We start from the raw sequence: 20,064 nt of genomic DNA on the forward strand, positions 1-20,064 counted from the left end.
ATCAGGCGATTGCAGTCCTAGCCAGTGGGGTTAAAAATGTCTTGTTTCTATACAGTGATCCAAGCTTCTTTTTCTTCTTGTATTTTTAAATAGAAGTTTGCCTTTTTTTGAAACTGCATTTTTCCCATTCTGTTTCGGCTGTTTTCTGCACAGTTCCAACTTTGGAATGTGTTTCAGATTAGAACTAAAGATCACTTCTCTGTAAACTGAGAAACTGTATAACTCTGATACCAGCTTGGAGACAAATTACTTTTCATAACATGGCAAAAGCACGTAAGGATACTTTCTAAAAAAAATGGATTGTTGCTACACAAAACAATCAGACATTAGGAGTGAGGGAATTTCAAGCTGGACCGACTAAACTTTATTTCATTTGTTGTAGGAAGCACTGGAAATAAGAGTTAAACTTACCTTTCAGCTTCATACAATGTTTGGTCCATAATTGCATGACGTATTTCAATGTGATGTTCACATATACAATGTGCTAGCAGAATGTTAGAATTTTAATGTTCTGATCAGGCAGGGTTGTATGGGAATGTATGGATCCTGATATCCTGTGTGAGTTGGTAGACCACATTACATTTATCCCACACTCCATGCCTGGCACACTTATTGTGGTGCATCAGACAAGAGCATTTCCATTTGGACATTATGCACGAGCATGTTTCCCAATCACTTGAAACAGATGACAATATTGACATAAAGTTCCCCATGGGTAGGAAATTGTGTCCCCCCCATCAGTGGAAAAGTAAGTTTGTTATTGAAGTTCTGCATTGCATCACTTTTAGCTGGAAGGATTGAATAGCTGACAATAGAGTTAGCTGTCATGTAAATATTTTTGAGTGGTGTGTACATGGCAAGCAATAAATGCATTTGCACAATGTAATTATGCAAGGTCTAAATCTGTAGTCCTCTAAGGAGGAAATGGCATGCCAAGAGAATTATCTGACAATGGCCAGAAGTGGTGGGGGTGCTGATGTAACAAATTTGATCTGTAAATCTAATTCTCAGATATGCAATGCACTCAAGTGTGTATTATAACCATCACTAACAAGTTTGATACTTACGTATTATCGCAACCACATTTCTAACGTGTAATTCGGAATGGTTTTGCTTCTTTAAAAGATTTTTTTCTCATTTACATTTAGTAAGACTGAAGTGAACAACTTTTCAGTTTTCCCATAGCCTTACTTCAGGAAAGCTAAGCATTCTTTGAAGAAAAATAAAAAAACTTGGAGTCAGTACGTAGCTTTCTGCTGGGAAGGAGATATGGCTCATTTCCTGTGATGTAAAAGTACTCCTGGTAGACAGATGACTTGTAGATTTAAATGCTTGCATTTCTGGTAGGACTGATGGAAAAAACACACATTGGACTTTAAGCAAAACTCACAGGCGACAACGTAAATAGAGTGTTAGTCTGGTGCAGGAAACACAACACGAGCTCTCAACTCGGACTGTAAAAAAAGTTTATTATCACAAAACAAGTTTATTATCACAATATAATAAACTTTTTTTACATTGGACTTTAATCATTATTAATTTTTGGATGGCGAACATCCAGCAAAACTACTTAGCAATTGTTGGCATTAAATTCAGAGCGGATTTGGCAAGGCTGCATCCCAAACAATGTATAGACTAAGGGAGGGACCACTTCTTTAAATGTTTGCTTTGTTTTAAGCAATTACTGCAAAACATTATCAAAATCCCTTGTTTAAAAGAAAGGTGCATGGGGCATTAGCAGTTTGTGAAACACATACAGGGCTGCAGGTCCCCCTACTTTTCTGGTCATTTTAGTACACCAAGTGGTTGTAGATTCTGTGTTTCCAAAAATGCTATTGATGAAAAATGTTGTCCGCTTGCAGACAGTTGGTTAAAAAACTCCTGCTTCATAGTCCTGTTCTGGTTTCACCACAACTGTGATACAAAAGCAATAAGCAGTTTACACACTACTTTTAACTTAAGAACAAAGTCATTTTGTGAAAACGTAATGAATTAGACAAGGTTGCAAATGTGGTTACGATAATACGCAAGTACTACAAGTTCTTTAATTTTTTTGGCAAGGAATTGTTTATGTGGTCATGTAGGTCATTTCTCACTAATGTGGTATTCAACCACTTGTAGAGTGAATGAACTATGGGAAGAATTCAGAGATCATTCTACAGGCCTGAGGAAACCTGGAACTCTTCAGCTCTCACATTTATGTGAAGCCATTCATTGTTATCCAAAATGTATTTATTGGCTAATGCATTCCTTAGCTGGGGATGTAACAATGCTATTTCTGCACCCTTAGTCTGTACATACCATGTTCTACCTCAGACAGACATCATCAGAATAGGCTCACAAAATGTCAGCTAATTTAAATATTCGGTACTTACGTATTATCGCAACCCCACATTGTCAGCATTCACTGCATTCTCTTCAACATTCCATTCTCACTGTAATTTCATGCTGCCTAGAATGCCGTGAATGATGAGAATGCGTGGTTGTTTTAAAATGTAAATCTACTTTGTTAAAGTGTTTTAATCAATTAAAGAAAGTGTGCTGCTAATCAAGTCTTCTGCTTATATTTTAAAATAAGATATTATCGCAACCACGTTAAAAACATAAGTGGAAGACTTGCTTACTTTTTCGAGAAAGTATTACCGCAACCACACTTTATTGGTTGACTGTTATGCAACCACACTTAATTACGCTTACTCAGTTGATTTTGAATGGTTCATTTTTAAAGTAGATATTGGTTTGACCTTTATTAAGCAAGTTTGTATCTGCTAAGGAAAGGATTTTGGATTTTCAGAAAAGGATAAGGGCTTTTAAGAAATGGCACAGAAGTTTAACATTCTGTAAATATTTCATTGATTAACACATATTAAGAACACAATTTATAACAGTTTGCAATACCAAACAGAAATTATTCTTCGGACATAAAAAGGTTTTCATTTTTCTACCATTTATTTCTGAAATATCTTATCTTTGCTTGGTTATATTAAAAAAAAACAGTATTATCTTAAATACGGTGCCCAAAAATAATGTAGACAAGCTTAAAGTGATCAGTACTACCTATTATAACCACACATTCACAGTATTCTTGGCAGCATGGTATTCTGTTGTCACTGAAATAATGTGCTGCCGAGAATGCTGAGAATATGTGGTTGCGATAATATGGAAGTACCAGATATTCTTTGTCAGTACTTCCATTTATTTACATTTTTTGATTCATCTCTAAGCTCAGTAACATATAATTTATACTACTTTGCCTTAGAAAAAAAATAGAAGGCTCTCCAGCCGGAAATCAAACGGGAGAACCTCTTGCTGTGAAGCAACAACGCTACCACTGTACCACCATGGCCTAAATGTTTCTATGACTAGTATTTTTAAATGGTTTTTTTTTTTGAGAAAGTGCTGAAAACAGTGCTGTTTCCTCATGAAACATTACCTTTCATATAGGAAGAAGAACGATGCATGCATCCCGAGTAACAGACTTTATGGTAAATTTACATTCTTTGGCTTCATCTTGACATTTAGCCACCAATAAAACTGATTACTTCATTATACACTTTGGCTTCAGGGATTCATTAGTTTTATGGACTCCCAAATAGCATGGGGATTTGTGATGCAGAAATACTCTATAATCCAGATGTAGCTAACATTGAAAAGGTGTATATTCATGCCGACACCAATGATATAGGCTGAAATAATATAAAAGCATTTGCAGTAAAGTAAATGTGTTTATATAAAGGAAATGACAAAGGTTTACAAAAGACAGATAGCAGTGTTAATGATCCTGCAAATACAAAGGGTATGTAATCTAAAACTGCCATGTGCTGGAGGCAAGACACACCACTCTCTAAAATTAAAATGAAACATTGTGGAATGGACTTTTTATACTTTGAAAAGGCTGTTGATCTCATTTATGCACTGAAATAAAAATAGGTGGGACTTAAGTGAATAAATGACAGAGAAATAATAAATACTTGCATAAACAAACCAAAAGGAATGATTATTTGTGCACTATTACTACCAGCATTGTGCTATGAGCTGATCATCATTATTCTGATACTCTGACAATGTCTTAGAGTAGCAGAAACTGAAGCTTGGTGGAACGAAACAAAACAATAGGTTGGAGTCAGTAAGCAATATAATATTTAACCAAAATGGAAAGAGGAAAAGGAAGCTGCTAGTCTTGTTTGTAGAAAGGTTACCAAAGCAAGATCACGTGCAGTGTGCTAGGTAGAGTGGTATAAAATGTATTGGTGTACTGACAGGTCTTAATGAGGGAAGTAAGAGCTTAAAATATAGGTTCAAAACTGATATGTGAGTTTCAGAATTCTGAATGAGGAACTTTTTGAGAATGAAAGTATGTTTAGTTTGATGGTTGCTATTCCACAATATGACAATGGATGTAATAAAATGAGCATAGGGTATACACATATAGCAATACCAACTCAAAAAGTTACTTTTAAGACATTAATATATTTGTTCTAATTTTCTGACTCACATCACAGAGTCTTGAAATGCATCTATACATACTATATCACTTAAGCATGGTGATATCCAGTAACTGCACACACCTGAAGACGTCTTGTGGGTCTGTTAAATAACAATAATTTATTACAAATTTTGGGTGCTTTAGTTCCTATTACATCTGGGACTTCTTCAGAAATAAAAAAGCTCCATTTAAGCACAAGTAAAAAGGCACATATGAGTATCACGCGTACTAGTAAAAAGGCACGGCTGCCTTGTTCGGGTTAAACGTGGCTACATGTTGTAGCTCATCAGACTTTTCCTTAGGTGGCATATTGACATGAAACATTAAACTGTAAACTGATGCTGGATAGATGATAGGATCCTACAAAACACCACATAATTGTATGTTTTATTGCAACTGCATTATATAAATATTTGTAAAGTGACAGGTATACATTTTAAATTATTTTTAATACGTTAAACTATCTTTAATACATTCTGAATTACCTTGTAATAGAAGTAATTGCAAATAAGCTTTTAGTGTGTTTCTGTCTGATTGTGTTCTTTCTTCATGTTTCTACTGGCTTCTGCTATAGATTTTAGTTGTTGTACCTAATTTTATGTTTTATGAGCAGCACAGTTACTTGCTAGTACATGTATATGTAATTAATTTGAGACAGTTTGGGTTGGGAAAAGACCATCATGCTTATGGCCTAGTGTTTGTTGCATTTGTTAATTTTCAATCTGTTGAATCTAAAGTGCTTAAATTTCTCACTAACTACAGACGGTACTTTGCTGAGAGAGAATGGGAATTGACTGAGGCAGGCATTTTACCGGTCTTGTTAAAATCTGGAAACCTTCATCTTAGTACTCTTCAAGCTTGCCTGCTAAGAAAAATCTTGTGTTAACTGTTCTATATCTTCCTGTGTAAACGCTATAAAGCTTAAATACACAACAATGAAATACAGTGCAAAAGGTATGTCGGCCTAACACTATTTCAAATACTTGCTCTGTTGATCAGCTGTTTATCTACGAATTTCAACAACTAAACACATCTAATTATTTTATTTTGTTTCTATTCCGGTGTGCTGAGCAGTTGCCTAGAAGATTCTTGCTACAAAATCCTTTAGGAAAATGCTCCCTGGCAAAAGAACTTCAACAGCTAAATTTCAACCACATTCCTAAAAGCAGTAAAACATTACCTTCATACCTTCAGTTATGCTAATGTTAAGACAGTACCCACTTAATAAATGTAACTGCTAAAATATCTTTAGAGCTGTAGATACGTTTGCTCCTTGCTTTTGCAGAGAATAGTCTGCACTGTGGAGTGAAACTGATGGAAGACCCCTCCCCCACCCTTTATATTGCTGTAATTTAAACTAATTTAATAAATTAGTATATTCTATTTTCACAGAGCATAGCATCCCTGGTGAAATCAATTCCCTCAGCAACTTATTTCAGCTGAAACTTGTCTAACCTGGCAAAAATGCATTAACAGGGACTTGCCCCCAATATTGTTAAACCAGCAGCTTTCTAGTGCACTTAGAAGGCCTCTGGCAAATGCTGCTCCCAAAAAAGAAAATTAAGTGCTGTATAAACAGTTTCTCTACTGCATCAAGCACCTATAACTCATATTCATTAACTAAGCAGAGAGCTTTATCTTTGTAATTAGTTTGACTATCTCTGAATTCAAAGTTATACTTTTGTTAAATATACTCTAGTTGTATTTCTCCCATCAAATTTACATATAAATAATTTTACTATTACATAAATCTATGAGATATACATTCCTCAACCAAGTAGAGGCAGCATTATCCTTTTAAATAATTTAACTGTCTCCCAGGTCAAAGTTGTACTTTTGTTAAATATTCCATAGTTGCATTCCTCTCATCAAATTGGCGCACAAATAATATTACCATTACTTAAATCCACAAGATACTTTTTTTCCACTTTTCTGCCTGAATCCATAGCTCTCAACCTCTTAGGAGAAGAAATCTGGACAAAACCTAAAGTAATGTAGGGACAAAGGCCCAAAAATAAGGACAGATTTTAAGTATTGCTCTTATAAACTTAGAAAGTTGCTAGAATAACAGGATTTGTGATGGTGTGCATTTTCTGAAGGATATAAAGTCTGAAACTCAAGTGTATGCCATTATTTAGTGACTTGCCAGAAAACCACAACTTTTATGAGGAATAGACCAAAAACGTAAGGCAAAAATCTGGACATTCTGCAAAACTATGGAAAGTTGAGAGGTATGCCTGAATCCTCTACTGTGGTTCAGCTCACTCCCCTTCTTCTAATTCTACCCACTCCACCCACCCCTACTCTTATCTTCTCTTATCCCCACCTACCATCTATCCCCACCCAATAAAATTACATAATTTCACACCAATAGCATCCACTTCCTCAACTAGCCCCTCCCCTTACTGAACATTATATTCATCCAACAATAAGCTGGAACCTCCTTCTTCCCTACTATAATTGCTAATCCTAAACATTCTTCTGTTATTTATCCTGACTGGACTTACACACATCCTCACCACAGTGCCTTCCTGAAAGCACTGAGCTACATCAGTGGTCACCAATCTTTTCTGCACCATGGGCCGGTTTCATATAAGGCAATTTTCCACAGACTGGCCATCACGAGCATATAATAAAGTGCATAATATTTATTTATTTATTTGACTTTTGTTTACTGGCAAGGCATAACTGGACTAGAAGTCCATTTTCAGTTGAGACTGAGGAGAAAAGCTACAAAGTACAATAAAAAGCAATTGGTAATAATTACCAAAAAAAGTGTATATTCTGCTTAATAGCATAACATTTATTTATATCATTAGACTGAAAAGCATGCATTTTACTGAACAGTTTTAATCCTACTCTCTTTGGGAATAGTACAGAGTCTATTATACTTAGCATTTTAAACCTAATCTGTTTACATAAAACACAGACATGAAAATTAATCAGTGTTATATGAGTAATATACAAAAATCCATAACAAATATGAAGTGGAGGTAAACCATCTTTTTTACAAGAATGGTCAATGCAGGTCATTTTTGGAATGTATGTAAGGATACATTAAGTAATCTTGAACTTTTCAGTCTACATGTTTGACAGTATAACTAGAAAATTTGCACTGAACAATTACTCCGTCATTTTATAAGGTTTGCCTCACAAAAAGAATTGTAATGTACCTGTTTCCAACCATCAAATTTTATACAGTCTTATAGATTAGGCTCGTAGATTGGTACTAGACTAACTGCCCTTGTGGGTCATTTTAAGCATAATCCAAATGAAGTGCATATTGCACATACAGCTGCTGCATGGCTCCAAATGTCCCCAAATGCAATCCAAAACAAAATGAGCAAGCAGAAAGTGTGGCAATCCCTTTTAATGAAATACAACAGTAAAATAAATGCATACATCATAACATAGGTAGAGGGAAAAAAGAACCCTACTACCTGCCCCAAACCGGTTTCGGCTGTAATAGCCTTCCTCAGTGAGAAAAACATAGTCATAGATGCATACATACATTTATATATATATCAGACAAAAGCTGTTCATTGGTTCATCATAAATGATCATTAAGTCCAGGTGGAAACAATGCTCCTAACTTAATAATCCATTTGTGTTCCTTAAAATGAAGTTTATTATGCCATCCTGATCTGTCCCTACATTTACCAACAATGCAGTCAGTTTATATAAAGCGTTGGTGGAGCATTTATTTTTGATATCACTAATATGCTCCCCAATTCTAAGGCAAAAGGGTCTGGATGTTTGGCCCACATAGAATGAGGAGCATGAACAAGTGACTAAGTAGACTACCCACTCTGTGCTACAATTAGCCCAGAACTTGATATTAAAAACTGCAGATGTGTTCCGGCTGCTAAATTCCTTGGTTTTATTATTTAATTATATCATTTTAAGCATAGCCAACTACTCTATGCGACAATCAAATGTTGTGCTTTGTGTCTGTAAGGTAAGCACCTTAACCATTATGAAAATCTCCCACCTCTATAAGACTCCTATTATGACCCCAGCCAATGCCATCCAAAGTGTTTACTAGGTAAGTAAGGAATGGATATGAAATTGCAAGAACTTTCTTCTCTATCACATATACACACACCACTACACGTCTACAGGTGACTTATAATCATCCAACCTACTACATCTCTTTAGAATTTTGGAAGAGAAAACCTATGCAAACCTACACTTCAAACTGAAGGCACCTGATAATCAGATTATTGAACCTCTTTTTGTGAAAGGACAGTACTATGCACTGCTGTACCTTGTTTACCTATTGCCAAATTAATACTTTTCAGAGAGATTTTGATTAGCTCACATACGATTATACACTATATTCAAGTAATTCCAAGGCAAAATTGTGTAAAAGTAGAAGAAAGCTGGTTATCTTTTCCAGTTATTTACCTTTCCTTTGTTTACGTTTTTGAAAAATATCTACTTTCCTCATTTATTACAGATGAATGAGTAATTATCAAATAACAGCAAAACTTGCTTTGAATGCAAAGCTGCTTTTTTTTTATTTTGAACGTCTTCCCTGGGCCCTGTAATGCAAAACCTTAATAAAATAGCAAGTCAGAACATCTTCATTGGGTCACTTTATTGATACACCATTTCACACTATTATACACATATCTTTTATTTATGCATATCTTTGTTTCATATCAAATAATTTTTAAACGTAAATTCAAATAATAAAAACCAACTATTATTTTCTCTCTTTATACTCCCTTATTCCTGAGTGCCCTAGCCTAATTTCCCCCAGTCAGTATGAATACCTAAAAAGCAAGGCTTGTCTAGCGGGACTAACCCAGTCAAAAAAGAATAAGTAAATAAATAGAAATTAAGAATTGCCGCTACTAGCTGCTTTTATGCTCACTTCCATTTCAGTTTTGATAAAGGAATCTTCAGCAAGACACCTTCCTATTAATTTATGTACAGGTGTTGTGAACTACTATTAATTTAGGTACAGATGTTGTAAACTATCATAGTGCTCCACTTTTCTCAAGAATCATGGACAAAGACAAAAATAATGATGGACAAAGGTCAAAAATCAGAGACAGTGTTTTAATATTATTGCAAATTACTTAAAATGTAATAGAACAACATGTTTTGCATCAACATGCATTTTCTGAAGAATAACTTATATGAAACTTTAATTTTAGTCCCAGATTTGTAACTACAATGGGGGGCAAAAGGGACAGCGACCCCGAGTGGAAGCTGTTAGGGGGCACAATTCATAACTGCCATTGGGGAGTAAGTGTAGTGCTAAGTGTCATTTATGATGCTGCAAGGATATTATGGATTCAGAAATGAATGCCGCTATGCATTTGCAACTGTTGATGAAACTCAATATGCACTAGTAAGCATAGCAAGGTGCTTCATATGGTTGTATCAAGTGGTTTTCTACAGTTACATGAGTATAAAAGAACTTTGTTTTGCTCTTCAACTTTGGGTTTAGGGGGTCATCAGTCTGAAGAACTGGCCAGGACAGCAGGTTAATCCAGTTACAGCTTTGATCTGGTCTTGTTGACTAGCTGGAACCCTCAATGATTTACTAGAAAATCAAAAATGTTATTTGGGCCAGGCAATAATATACAACAAAATCAGAGACAGTTGAGAGCTACAGCAAGTGCTTTTGTTACCCTAATTTGCCTAGAAGGGGAGGTGTGTCACACTGCCATAATATTCTAAAGTTGTCAGCCATCTGTTGTATTCAAGATATCAGACATAGCTTTGAAGCCAAACCCACTGAAAAAGAGAATCTTCATAGCAATAACATGGATTTAGCATATGAAGCTCAGATGAAAAGGTAGTATATATACTTTAAATAGCTAGATACAAAATGTTAAATGCCTTCCTATATGGAATTCTGAGAATGTTTTCAAAATAGCCAAACTTCTTTTGACAAAGGATATAGGAGGAATTACAGATTAAGTTCTTATCTGTGATTTACCTATCAGAACAAAATATTAAAGCAGTTGCAAACAGTTAATTTTTCATTCTGGTCTACCTGTTAACAAAATGTGCACACAGTCTTAGAACCAAAGCACTATTTTTACATTAGTCATATAACCAGTCATTGGACTGAGCTCTATGTGAAAATTGTGCAGAACCAGTTACATTTCAGGGCGTACACTAAATTCATTTATGACTTGAAAGTAGCTGACTCCAAGTGAGACTGCCGACTTGTCACAAATGGAGTCCCACAGGGTTTGGTCCTGGGTCCTCTCCTGTTTGTTATCTACTTCTCTGAAGTCCAGGCCAACAGGAAGGCACTCTGGCTGACAAAGTTAGCAGACAATTGCAAGTTGGGGGCTATTATTAACTCCCCAAGTGATGTTGCCATCCTACAGAATGGCCTCACTGAGACCAACGACTGGTGTCAGAACCATGACTTTAAGCTCAATGCCACAAAATGTGTCATCATCCCCTTTGGGCAAAACCTGGTTTCTATAAATTACCACATTGATGGTAGTCCACTGAACACAGAAGGCATTACAAGAGATCTGGAAACAGAGGTTGACAGCAACCTCTCTTTTGATCACCACATTGCCACTGTGGTCAGAATGTCCTTCTATGTGGCATATCTCATTACTAACGGTTTTGCATTCAGGAAGAAAGAGGTCATTGTCTCCCTCTACTCTTCCCTCATTAGGCCAGTCATCGAGTACAATGCCCCATTTGGCATGTACCTCACTAGACACCTGCATCAACTGGAGAGGCCTTAAAAGTACCTCACAAAGAGGATTCTAGGCCATAAACACTTGTCCTATATGGACAGACTCAAAAAACTCCAACTATTCTCTGCCTCATATCACCTACTTAGAGGCGATCTCTGCTTGACTTACAAAGCCATGTCTGACCAAGCTCTGTTAGCAATGCTACATCTAAAGAAATCCCAATCCCTCCACACCACACCCTCCAGAGACCTCAACCTCATTACCACAATCCACAGAATGTACTGGAGGGACAGGTTCATAACCCAGAGGCTGCCTGTGCCATTGAACAGACTTCCCATACATGTCAAGCAGAGCACCTTGCTGACCTCTTCAAGAGAAATCTTGATGAGTGGATGGGAAATAGAAAATTCACCCCGGGGATAACTCCATTGGCTCTACTTGACAGAGGCACTGGGAACTAGGGTCGGGTGACATGATGCCAGGGTAATCCTATGGCTAGGCTTGTAAAGGCCACAGAGCCATTAGCCTAGTACACACCTATGAACCAACTTATGAACCTATATAAATAAAGTTGCCGATTTTTTACATTCCATGCCATACTGATTTAATTATTGCCAAATTCTTAAGTAAGAGCTCAGTGGTCTTTCAAGCACATGCACTCTCTGAGAGTCAGATGATAGCCTTATTATTCGGACTATACAAACAGAATGGTTCTGATATAAATAAATTGAGGAAAAAAAGAACATTCTTTAACCCGTAATTCACTTTCCACAGCCTGACGAGTCTGTATCAGTGTACTTCATTTATTGGTACTGTGAATTCTGGAATTTGAGAAGTTAGTGGAGAAGCCATCTCCCATTTATGGACTGGGATGACTGATTCACTTAACTGACCATTTCATCAAACGTATCCAAATGTAACTTGCAACACTGTCTGACAGTTTAAGAAGTGTGTGTATACATGTGCTTCTGTGTTTCAAACATAAGATTAGAGGCTTGTTTTCCATGATCTGCCATTAGATTCTAATTTCTAAATAGCATACATATTTAAAACCAGCTTTTTTGCAATTATATATAAACTAAATTGACATTAGTAAATGTTTGTTTGTAAAAGTTGCTGGAAAGACCTGTTCCTGGAAAGCTTCTTACTTGAAACATTTTAGAATATTTTGTAAAGCTGTTAGTCATACTTATATATTTTATTTTAGGCACTTATGTGTTTATTTGTTTGTTTACTGGGCAAGATTACCAGAGAAAAATATACTTTTTCAAGAGTCATCTCATGACCAATGTTTGGTTAAGTGACATGCTCAGAGCTATGCCATAGGCAAATGGAGGTAGAGAGAATCAAACCCTAGTCTACAAAGAATATATCATCAATAGCTCATAGTCTTAATCTTCTGCAGTAACTGTCACAAGTGATAGAAGCAATGAGCTTCCCTTAGAGGACTGCTCACAACCTTAGGAAATAGATTCACAGCAATGTTCAAACAACTATGCAACTACCTATACTAAACCCAATGAGTGTTGTTCTGTAGTACAACTACCCAGGAGCATGTCTCAATACAGAGGAGTGCTTGCACCTGTTTACTTTGAAAAGAAAAAAAAATGTAAAGAATTATCTAAGCCTGCTCTCTAATCCATCAAGAAAACTGGCTTCTATAAAACAAAACAGGCAGCAGAGTAAAGTCTTCACTAAATAACAATGCCTGTATAAACAGACAGAAAGTGCCACAAACAGACATCTAATTTGTATCTTATGAAACACTTACAAAGTTGTAGAAATGGCATTTAGTAATGTTTGTGTCAACATCAGCCTTTAAATGCTGGTATGGAGAGTGGGGAAGTATCTTCCTTTCCCTTTAAAAATTAATTTCCTTCAGTTCACATTGCCCTTCGGAAAGCCTGACCTATTGTTTTAGGTATGAAAATGACTTCCAGAGCATGAGTGGGGAAAGGAGATACAAGTAAAAGAGAAGCTGAAGAAGCTTCCAGAATCCCCTCCATGCTACTAAATGCTGTTCAGTCATGTTTTGCACCAGCTGACAGGTGTTGTGTGCTGACTCACTTTCTCTAACTTGACCTCTTGTGTACTTAGTTTGTACATGTTTAAGACAAGGGTTTTACATTTATACTTTTTATTCATATGGGTGGAGTGTTTTAGCTGTTAAAATTTACTGTGTTTGTATCTTTACATTTTTGATAAAATAGATTTTCATCTCAGAAGCAACACAAATTCTTACTCTTTTATTTCTGTGCTGTAGATATTCCTTGTAAAGTACATGAAGCAGTTTGACAGTTTAATATGGCAGGTGAATATTATGATCTGGTAATGAGTTTTCATTTATACTCATGAGTTTGAACCCAATAGTCTCCATTTGTATGGCCAAGTCATTTAAGTAATGCTGTCACATCATTTTTCTAGAAAGAAAAGATTTGTATTTAGTGGGTCTGCTTAGTTAACCAATTAATAAAATACATTTAAGATTTGAAAAGTGGGTTCCACTGGAATATTTCTACCACCATATACAAAAAAAAAGCAACAAAAAACGAAATGTGATCTATTGCATGTATCCAGAAATTATCATTATTAGCAATGCATTTAATTATGTTCATATTCAATAATAAAGTGTTTAAGTCTGGCACACATCTTAGAGTACTGGTAGTTGTATTTTTTTTTTGTTTTGTATGTACCTCTGATTGTCCAACATATAACACGTTTTAGTAGTTTAAGTGGAGGCAGAGGGAATCAAACCATAGACTACATTACTCTATTACATTCTACAGAAACATTGTCCTTGGTTTTCAACTACGCATTTACACATTATTTATGTAGACCATAATAATCCTATTATAACATTTGTTGAGAGGCTTTACTGTGCCTATGTTCTGGTCAAAACGCTACCAACAAAATGGCTTCCCTATATTTATCATTCTGGAGAAGTCACTGTCTGTTATGCAAGATATTGCTGCCTATAAATCCCAGAATGCATCCATGGATAAGTCTGAATGAAGGAATGAGAGACTCAAAAGATTCTTATCGCTAACCTTATCACAATTAACTTTTTAAACTTTTATTACTGGAACAATGAAGGCAGGGAATCACAGAAGCAAAGATGAGTACTCCCTTACACATAAAAGAAACCTTTTCTGGCAGTGAGTGAAGTTCATTTGGACTTAGTACATGTTTGATTCAACTTCTTAAATTATCACAAATGTGTGTTTGAAAATCTGAAAATGCATTTTGCTCATGGGGATGAATTACCTTTTCATGGTGAGCATATGCTGGAACAGTAGATATAAGGAAAACATGAAAGGCATCCTTTATAATCATTTTTTTCTTATTTGTTTCAGCACTGTTATGAACTGGATCAAGGTTTTAATTTGCAGTAATGAACAACTGCCTTAAAATTTTCATTTACTCTTACATTTCTGTTGATGTACATAAAGCATTATTATCTGATTTCTGAACTGCTCAAGTCCTTAAGATATAACGTGTATAAATATACTAAAAACAAAGTGCAGCTCAGTTCAGTGCTTAGGCTTAAATAATAACTTAACATACATAAATAAACTTCCAATAAGTCCGTCAGAAGCAGAATGAAAGTGTAACAAATCATTTATAACTTATGAACACCAAGAAAAGTTGTGCTTTGTGAAATACTTCAAAAGTTTAACCCTACAATCATTCACGTTTCTGTGTATAAAGTATAGTCTACTGTATTTTATTCTTGAAAGCTATCTAGGTTTTAATCTGCATTCACATTTAGTGTTTGTTTTGTTTCTTTTTATATCAACTTATAATTTAAAAATATACTATTAACTCCCTGACTAGCTCACCTGATACTTCCACATATCCATCTTTTGTCTTCACTGTCAGCTCCTCAGGTGTAAAATTTTGTACATTGACACACACTTTCCAGGGCTCCTGAGGCAATGTATTCAGGTTTCTGGGCTCTGGGAAGCCTGTATATCTTATAGTGTATCCTGCAGGGGATGCCTCCTCTCCAGACATTCTGCCTAGGCCTGTCCTTAGAGGTCTTGGCCATGTTGAAGTTAACCGTGGCCGAGCCCAATCTGGCCAGTCAGTGGAAAACTCATCAGAAAATCGCGATATACCAAAATCATCATCCAGAAAGCGAGATGACAGACGTGGCTCAAGAAAGGGATCCCTGCTTCCTCTTTGCCTAGTGCCAGAGTTGGAAGGGTAGTGGGAAGAAAAAGGAATCTGTCCATCGGCCATCCTCAGACACTCACAGCACAGAATTCAAAAGCAAAACACAAAATGTAAAGTGTTATGCACAAATGAAATGAAGTACAAATCGCTTCTTCTAAACTTCAGCAACAAATGAAGCAACTTTCTTTAGAAAGCAGTCTGAGCAAATATAGCTTGTGTTGTCACAAGTGGCAAAAACAAAATATACCAAGAAGAAATAGCAGCCAAGAAGTGTTCAGGACTTATTTCAAAATGCAGGTGCTTCTTATTATTTCGCTGCCACTGACCTAACTTGAAAGCTGAATGTTCTTCTCTTAAGACTGCCTCATGTAAGACACATCAAGAGGAATCTTGGGTAAAACCTCTTCTTTAGAAGTATTGCTATCTCTGCTATCCCACTGAAGAAGTTTTCTGAAATTCATCCATTCAGTCCACAGCTATTTATTCCTTCTGCTCTCTTACAGTGTTGCAATCTTTTTACTGTCAGCAGCGGAGTTAATAGAAAACGAAGCACTGAAGGAGAATGTAACAGCTGACGCTCCAAAAAGGTATGAAGCAGCTAGGCTGTTTCCAATTTTAGCCACACCCCTCATCCTTTTTCTAACTCAAAGGCAAGAGTTCTCCCATCATTTAGCTAAGAATAGAAGTGGGCTCAGAGGAAAGCTCTGATGTCATACATTTAAAGTAATTTTGTTCTGTATTTATTATTATCATTTAGTTATTTGATTTCATGTTGTAAATGTGCTTACTTAGTAGATATGGAGATGGTATTTTAGTGAAACACTTTTACCACTTTTTCAACACGTTCGTAGCAGAACATATTTTGGGGAGGTTTATGGTAAAATAACTTATTTGGAAGATAATGTTTCTGTATGGGAAAAATGGTTATACTAAATATACTAAAACATTTATGCAGTAGAATTTAACCTGTTAAATGTGGTTTGCAGTTATATACAAACATGGTTTGGGAAACATAACAAGATTGATGTGATACCTTGGTAACTCTATTATTTTTTTCGTGTTTTCTTTTTTTGCATAACTTTTTAGCTAGGCAGCTTAACATGGGGATTTGATACTTGACACATTACATGCTGAAGAACAAAGTTTGATTCTCACAACTTTTAGCTGTGAACTACATGAGTATGAACAAGCCACTTAGGGTGGTATCCATAGTCCAGAGCGTTGGATATGCATAGCAGTAATCCACAAACAGTGCCACTATTATATTATGTGAATTCCAGCCTGTCTGGATGATTATGGAAGTGTGGAGAATGTTTTGGAAATGTGTAATGTGATTAACACATAAGTGATAGGGGGACACCTACTTTGCTATTGAGGGGCTTTACACATATATACATAGTTTTGATTCATTGACATGAATCTATAATGAACTCATTTGCAAAGTGTGTAAATAGCCCTGAAGTTATGCCAGAAAGCATCAGGTTTCAGTCAGAATACCGAGATGTGAGGGGAGCTGTGTTGGTGCTTGTGCATATCTGGAGATTTTAATGAAATGGTCAGTTGGGTGATTGTTTCATTTTGGTGCTTATGTAAACAAGGACATTTTACTAAAGGGGTCACTTGGGGAAATGTTTCATTTTGTTGCTTATGCATACCAGGGCATGTCACTTAAGGGGGTCGCTTGGGTGAATGTTTCATTTTAGTGCCTGTACATACTAGGGCATGTTACTGAAGCGGTCACTTTGCAGAAATGTTTATTTCGGTGCTTGTGCATACTAGAAAGCATTACTGAAGGGGTCAATGGGGAAAATAATTAATTTGTGTGTCAGGACAATGCTTGTACATACATGGTCAGACTGCTGGAGGGATCACTGGGCAAAATAATTTATTGTGTCGTTTTACTGCTTGTACATACTTAATACAACTACTAAAGGGGTTGCAGGGGGAAATAATTCATCTGTGTCTCAGGGAAGTGCTTGTGTACTTGAGCAAACAAGTTTGTGGATTGCAACTCCAATATCAAAGGCGAAGCATTGCAATTAATGATTGATGTGTGTACAACAGGGATGTTGGAATATAAATTAAAAAAACACCTCATTAGCATACTAAACTTTACACCATTTCTCATTTGCAATGCATTATTTTTCAGGTCTTGTGCATTAACATAAATGGTCTCTATGAATCTCACCTTTGCTATTCATAAGTGTTAGGAATACCCCTATCACACTCGTGCAAGCAACTCTGAATGCCACCCTTAGTAACAATCAAACAATGTAAAAGATGTGCAGTGTTTATACAAACCATGTAAGCAGTTATGTTCATCTCTCTCACTCAATTGGAAGAGTCTTACCAACTGGAGTTTCCATCTTTTCAGATATATATTTCTTGGTAAATGTAAGTTTTTTGTGGAGTGGGGGCTAGTATAGTGGACTCGTTTTCACTTAATTACCAAATTAGGACTGTTGTAAACTTTTATTGTATCCAAATATTACCTGTCCTATCCATATACAATTTTGATGCAGAAATCCTCTCATTTAAGTGGGTCTGTTCTGTATGATTTCATTTCAGAATGAACATTTTTCTTACTTCTTAATGCTCTGTCCTAGAAATATTTCACCATGTCCCTGTGCCAGCACCCTCCCTCTGAATAACTTGCACAAAGTCACAGCCCTTATCCTAGATTCCACGTATCCAATCCTAAAGACAGTGACATGTTAGAACTTTTCATTGCCACGAAACATCTAACAATGAATTATGTCATTGAAGGAAAGACCAGTGTAGGCACTCATGGCCAATACATTTCATTTAGCTGTCGAGCTTACAGAAAACAGATATGAGACTAAAATAAAGCATGCTCAGAAGATTTATCTCTGACCTCCCCAAAGATTAACTGCATATTACATCACTAGAACACTCAGCACTCTTTAGCTGCCCTTTTAAATCTACAGCTCTGCTAAGTAAGCTTTAAACAGTTACTTAAAGCATGAATAATTAAGAAGGGTGTAAAAGTATCTCATAGCAAGACTAAGGAACCACCATAGATGTAAACAGATGAGTAGGTATGATGAGCCATGCTCAAAATCAATCTACTGAAGCTATTGTTCTGACTCATCTTGATAAAGAGCCAAACATCGATTGATGGCTTATTGACTAACTGTGTACTGAAAATATTAGATACTTCTCAGCTATAACGTTGATCTGAGGTATGATAGATACAGAAGCTTATGGTAACTTTGAACTAACAATGATAAAAGAAAACTTGATAAAGTAGAAGTTACTGTCACTATGCATATATGCAGTTTTTTGAACAGTCCAGTGTGTACAAGCATTTTGTACTACTGTATAATAATTAACCATGTAGAGAAAAAGTACTATGACCAAACAAGGACATACATAGTAATATTAAATAATAGGAGATATGTAGTAGTAATAAATGTGATTTTCTACTCATTACATTTATTTATTTATTTTATTTTTTATTTTACATTTGTTGACCGGGCTAGTCTAGCTGGATATATGTCCATTTTCAGTAGAGGCCCGGGGAGAAAAGCTCCACACATAACATAAGCAAGACAGATAGACACATTGTTAATAAAGACACACCTAAAAATATACATTTAAATCAACTAGTAATCAAAAATCAGCATACATTAAAGGAACTCAAAAATTTAAACTCATACACAATGTTCTGTCGATTTCAAAGCAAGTTTACCTAAAACATATGGTTACGCAGTAAGGCAACAGCCATGAAGATTACAGTAAAAGCTCGAAGGGAATAGAAGTAGAAGGAGTATGAAGGAAAGAAAAGAAATGGCACAAGGCCAGAATCATAAGTAAGAGAGGAGAAGAAAAAAGACAGTCAAGACGAGGTGGGAGAGATGGTAGACGTAGGTCAGAGCATAAGAGGACAGCAGGGAAGGGAAGCAGGGTAGACGTTAGTTTTCAGGCAAAATGAAGGGTTAAAGGTTAGGAGAGAGTAAGGAGAGGGAGGTTAGCCTGGAGTACTACAAGAACAGAGCCAGTGGTTTTGGAAAGCTAGCCTGGAGTACTACAAGAACAGAGCCAGTGGTTTTGGAAACGTAGTTTGATTTGTTGTTTGAAGAAGGGCAGGGATGAGATTAGTGTTAACTCTTTAGGCAGCAAATTCCATACTCTGCCTACAGTATTTGTGAAAAGAGAGTCACCAGCTAAGTTGTGGGCCTTTATGGGTTTGGTCATAAGTTTACAGGAGGAACGAAGAGAGGTGAGATTGTTATAATGGAGTAGAAGTTGTGAAAGTATAGGGGTATTACTAGGTTGGTACAGTATTTTGTGGGCAATTGTAAGTTGTGAAATATTAATATAGTTTTGTAGTTCCAGCCAGCCTAACTGTTTCAAATTGAGGCAGTGATGTGTTCTAAAAGGGTTACCAGTGGCGGGCAATGTTATTATAGCAAGTTGCTAGTTTGTTTAGGTTAGTTTTTAAGGTTGGTGAAGATAGGAGAGGCATAGAAGAGAGTTGATATAAGATGGGAGTGAGCAATAGTAGCTCTAGTTGATGGGGTAAGAAATGGTTTTATACGGTATAATGATCCAATTTTTCTGTTAACAGTTTTGATGGTGTTGTTGATGTGTTGGTCAAAAGAGATTGTTATCAATGGTAACACCAAGTAGTTTTGTTGTGGAGTCAGGAGAGATGATAGTTTTGTTGTTAGAGTAGATAGAGAAGTTAAGTGGAGA

The 20,064-nt window shown here is 36.1% G+C and overlaps 1 protein-coding gene across 1 annotated transcript in view; it reads right to left on the reverse strand.

Annotated features, from left to right (window-relative positions):
• HSPB8 (heat shock protein family B (small) member 8) overlaps positions 1-15,904 on the reverse strand; it is a 68,871-nt gene extending 52,967 nt beyond the window's left edge. Inside the window, exon 1 of the mRNA XM_044068320.1 lies at positions 15,009-15,904. Coding sequence (XP_043924255.1) covers positions 15,009-15,411 — 403 coding nt within the window. The 5' untranslated portion in view covers positions 15,412-15,904. The remainder of the gene's footprint in view (positions 1-15,008) is intronic.
• Between the last annotated feature and the right edge of the window lie 4,160 nt (positions 15,905-20,064).

This window comes from Protopterus annectens, chromosome 4.part0 (genome assembly GCF_019279795.1).
Source record: "Protopterus annectens isolate FY-2018-M chromosome 4.part0, PAN1.0, whole genome shotgun sequence".
Taxonomy (NCBI): Eukaryota; Metazoa; Chordata; order Ceratodontiformes; family Protopteridae; genus Protopterus; species Protopterus annectens.